The sequence below is a fragment of the Gymnoscopelus microlampas genome (genome assembly GCF_963454915.1).
Source record: "Gymnoscopelus microlampas genome assembly, chromosome: 14".
NCBI lineage: Eukaryota > Metazoa > Chordata > Actinopteri > Myctophiformes > Myctophidae > Gymnoscopelus > Gymnoscopelus microlampas.
The window spans coordinates 40,622,682-40,627,681 of record NC_139951.1 but is presented as its reverse complement, the minus strand read 5'-3'; the positions used below and the strand labels follow the sequence as shown (position 1 = coordinate 40,627,681).

Sequence of the window (5,000 nt, the reverse complement as noted above, 5' to 3'; positions counted from 1 at the left end):
TAGGGACACCAGGTTGAAAAAATATATACTTTTTTAAGGGTATAGAATTTGACTACTTTAAAAAAAAAAATGTTTAAGTTGTGTATATTGCACTAATGTGTGGCTATCACAAAACCACACAAAAAAACAAATCAGAAGACCACCTGTCTAGGGGAATGATGTTGAATCCATGGACGAATGAAAAACAGAACAAGCAAAATCATGGCACTGTGTCTATAAAAAACAACAACAAGGAGAGATAATTAAAATGAAAACGACTAGAGTGAGTGTTTTTCCCCCTCCACAACGGGAATGAAACAAACACCAGAGCCTACTACAACGGGATAGTTAATGAAAACAAATCGACCAAAGAGAGAGAGAGAGAGAGATAGAGAGAGAGAGAGAAAAAAAATCTTTTTCATATTTCATTAGCTCCAAATAACAAATGGCTTTTTTTTTTCTCTTCTTCTGGGTAAAGCTTCAAATCGGTCCCACGCCAGGGCTTTTATTGGACTGCTGAGTGGACTATTTTCAGTGGCGCCTGGCTTTTAAATACCACCCCCACCCCCCCCGCGGCCTCCCCACCTACCCACCACCACCCACCCACACACCCAGAGAATACAGTATCAGATGTATTATTTATTGTGGGAACGTGGGCGTGCCTGGCGACAACGAGGCCTGCTCATCGGAAGTGACCCGCCGCCGGCAGTGATGGGAAAAAGTAGTAGAAATACTCTGTTACAAGTAAAAGTCTGGTATTCAAAATTGACTTGAGTAAAAGTACAAAAAGTAGCGGCATCAAAATACCAAAAGTAAAAGTACTCATTACGCAGAATGTCATATTTCACAAGTCTTCAAAAACGTATGAAAAAAATATTTTTGAAAATAGCTGAAGTACTGTATATAAAGGGCTGAAGTGGTTAATGTATATTTAGTAAAAATAATCAAAATCTACAAAAGTAACTAGTAACTAACAATGTCAAATAATTGTAGAGGAGTAAAGTACAATATCTGTGTAGTGTAGAAGTATAGAAGTAGAAGTATAAAGTATTGAAAAATTGGAAAAACTCCAGTAAAGGCAAAATACCTCAAAATTGTACTTAAGGACAGTACTTGGAGTAAATGTATTTAGTTACTTTCCACCACTGCCGGCAGGCAGGCAGGCAGGCAGGCAGACAGACAGACAGACAGACAGACAGACAGACAGACAGACAGGCGAGTTCACACAGCAGCAGCAACAGCGGCAAGCGGCTGCTTGGGTTTCTATGGCAACCGCAGTCGTCCATTTCCTCACCTCGGTATCGACGCAGAGCGCGCTCTCTCTCTCTCTTTCTCTCTCCCTCTCTCTCTCTCTCCCTCCCTCTCTTTGGTCTCTCTCTCTCTCTCTTACCCCATGTCTCGCTCTCTCCCTAAACGTGTGACAGACAAACTCCACACGAGGGAATTAAACTTGATCAGGGATTCAGCACCGCTTGTGTCAACGCACACGGAAGCACTCGCACGCGCGAGCGTGCACAGTGCACACACACACGCACACACACACACACACAAGCCCCGCATCCACCCACACACCCACACACACACACACACACACACACACACACACACACACACACACACAAACCCCGCATCCACCCACACACCCACACACACACACAAGCATGCGTGCAAGCGCACAGATGGGGCGATGAAACAGACAGCTAAGGATGCGCCGACATGTCTCTCATTGTCTCAACACTCAACACACAAACAGCAACACCCGATGAAACAGTAGAACCCCACAACTACATACAGTACCACACAACACAACACAACACAACACAACACATCCTGTCCATACAAAACACTAAACAGCAACAACCAAGCAAACAAAGGCGGCCGTGAGACAGCAGACAGACAGACAGACAGACAGACAGACAGACAGACAGACAGACAGACGTTGGGATGAAGGCAGAGACGGAGGAAGAGAGGGAAGGGGGAGGAGGGAGGGAGGTAGGGAGGGAAGGGTAGGGGAGGAGGGAGGAGGGAGACGTAAGGGATGAAAACGCCTTTTGTCTCCCCGGCGTGAAGGAGAGAGGAGTAATTAGCCGACAGCCCTGCGCTGCATTCATCCCAACACCAACGGAGAGAGGAGGGAGAGAGAGAGAGAGAGAGAGAGAGATACTCCTGCACCTTAAGGGCACCTCTCTCTCTCGCTTTCTCCCCCTCGCTATACCACCTCTCCTCTCCTCCGCCCGGGTCCTTCAGCAATGCATCCCTCGCTATTTCTCCTCACTTTTCATTTCTCTCAAGTCCCTCCTTCAATCTAAAAGCTCGCTCTCTCGCTCGTTTTTTCCACGTATTTCTCTTTGCTCCCTCTCTTCCACATCCCCCCAGTCCCCCCCCCCCTCTCTCTCTTTCTTTTTACATCCACACTCCTCCTCCTCACCTCCCCTGCTCTCTCTCTCTCTCTCTCCCTCCCTCCTCCTCTCCTCTCCTCCATCTATTTCTCCTTGCTAAAATGGCCGCCCAGGAAAACCCTGGCCCTCAGCAAAAAAGAAAAAAAGAAAAAAGAAAAAAAAAATCACACCGTTGCTGTGGAATAGCTGAACAGGCTGACATACTTGCGAGCGAGCGAGCGAGCGCGCACACACACACACACACACACACATAGAAATGTATTCCACACGCACACGCACACACATAGAAATGTATTCCCACACGCACACGCACACACACACACACACACACACACACACACACACACACACACACACACACACACAATGACACATAGCTACCGTCACAGTGAAATCCTCTGTGTTCATTTAACTCTTGGGTGTAAAGAGTGGACCCTTTTTTGTAACTCTTTGAGTGTAATTAACACTGAGGATTTTCGACACTGTCGGGCAGAAACCTCGTATCTCCATATTTTGACTTTTTATGTTTTTTTCCAGCAAATGAACACCCTACTTCATCATACAAGAGTGCTGCACTAAAGTAGTGAAAATAGCAGATCTACAAGCTCACATAAATCGTCTATTTTCACTAGTTTTTTGGAGGTACAAGGTTTCCACGTGACACCGAAGCTTTACTGTGTTGATGCAGGCGTACAGACAGAGATAAAGACAAAACGTAGCGTTTACACACACACACACACACACACACACACACACACACACACACACACACACACACACACACACACACACACACACACACACACACACACACACACACACACACACACACGTACAGAGAAGAGAGAGGGGGGGGGTTTAGGTGGGGGATGGAGTGTCACTTACTGGCGGTACAGTTAATCCTGATACAGTCTGGAGGGGAATAGAACAAAGGGTTAATAGCTGCACGTATTATTACACACTCCACGCACCGGGGACACACACACTGGCACAAACTCACACACACACACACACACCCGCTGTGAGTTAGCGTGCACTCTCCTGTTGAACCTTCTAGGGGGGGGGGGCGAACATTCTGACCACTTAAAGAAAGAATACCATGATTCAAATGTTATTGTTTTGCCAATTACTGGGGAGCCCACTTGCAATATCCTCACGGAGCCCGGTTTAAGACATGACTGGCACGTTGGCAGTAGCCAATAGAAAGTGAGGACAGCTAACTCTTTACCAATGACGGGCCAGGGGTCTCATTCATTGACGTTATTGGTCAGCGAGCGGCATGGCGACAGGAGAGTGTTTTTGCTTTCAGCGTGAGTGGTGAGCGTATGCTCATTGGCTGCTCCGTGCCCGGGGACGACAAAAGCGCCCTTCTCAGTCAGGAGACTGAGAAGGGCATATCTGACGACATCTTGGGACGCGTCCTGTTTAATTTGGACGCCCCCGGGGGCGCGGAGCAGACAACTCTTGGGTTAGGCTCGTTGGTATGGGGTCAAGGGTCAAAAAAAGGATTTTTGTCCCCTTCGTTTTCCCACGATGCCTTGGGTGTGCCGTGTGGCGTCAACCACAGTTGAGACGCGGCTGCAGACAACCAGAGACCAACACATGCACCCTTGTGTGTGTGTGTGTGTGTGTGTGTGTGTGTGTGTGTGTGTGTGTGTGTGTGTGTGTGTGTGTGTGTGTGTGTGTGTGTGTGTGTGTGTGTGTGTGTGTGTGTGGTGTGGTGTGTGGTGTGTGGTGTGTGTGGTGTGGTGTTTGTGTGTGAGAGAGAGAGAGAGAGAGAGAGAGAGAGAGAGAGAGTCTGTTTGTGAAATTGTGAATGTGAATAACATCTGTGTTGATAATGGACCGTGTTGGGAATTGTGTGTAGGAGAAAGATTTGATTTAGTGCGTGTGCGTGTGTGCGTGCGCATGTGTTAGGGATGCGCAGGTCATCTGGGAGTGAGCAGAGAATGCAGCCTGAGCTTGACCTCTGTTCAGCACAAACACAGACAGCGAAAAAGCAACAAAAAACATCTTCAACAAGGTGTCTGACAGTGTGTATGTGTGTGTGTGTGTGTGTGTGTGTGTGTGTGTGTGTGTGTGTGTGTGTGTGCTTGCATCATGAACGTGCGCGCCCGTGTCAGTGTGTACTGTTATGCATAAGAGCGCCTGCTGAATGTAAATGTTGGTCTCGTTAGCATTATCGCTGGGAAAACAAACGATACAGAATATCGTTGCTGTCGGGCACAAACCTTTTTTTCCCTCGTAAATTCATGACCTACTTTGTCGCACAATCGCGAAAGCAAAAATAACCGATCTACAAGCTATGTGAGCTTGTAGATCGGATATTTTTGCAATTTTTAAAGGATTCGTGGGTTTTATAAATATTTAAAAGATGATAAATATTAACAAGCTTGTGGACTAAATAATAAGCACATTGGATCCATTTGAATACAGGCTAGTTTTCTCCATTTCCTCAAAAGAACACTTTTTGGACATAAAAGGTTTGCTCCAACAGCGACGATATATATCTAACAGACTTTGATGCTTCATAGATGTTTTTTAATATATAACCTTATACGGTAAGACTGTATATTAAGGTCGGGGTCTGTAATGCATTATAAGCACATTTATAATGGCCTA

At 46.3% G+C, this 5,000-nt stretch overlaps 1 protein-coding gene across 1 annotated transcript in view; it reads right to left on the bottom strand.

Moving 5' to 3' along the window:
* The window catches only part of nrxn1a (neurexin 1a), a gene marked incomplete at its 5' end in the record, with an annotated part of 119,349 nt that overhangs the window by 43,343 nt on the left and 71,006 nt on the right, over positions 1 to 5,000 (bottom strand). Inside the window, one exon of the mRNA XM_084079255.1 lies at positions 3,264 to 3,290. Within this exon, the coding sequence (XP_083935381.1) occupies positions 3,264 to 3,290 (27 nt within the window). The remainder of the gene's footprint in view (positions 1 to 3,263; positions 3,291 to 5,000) is intronic.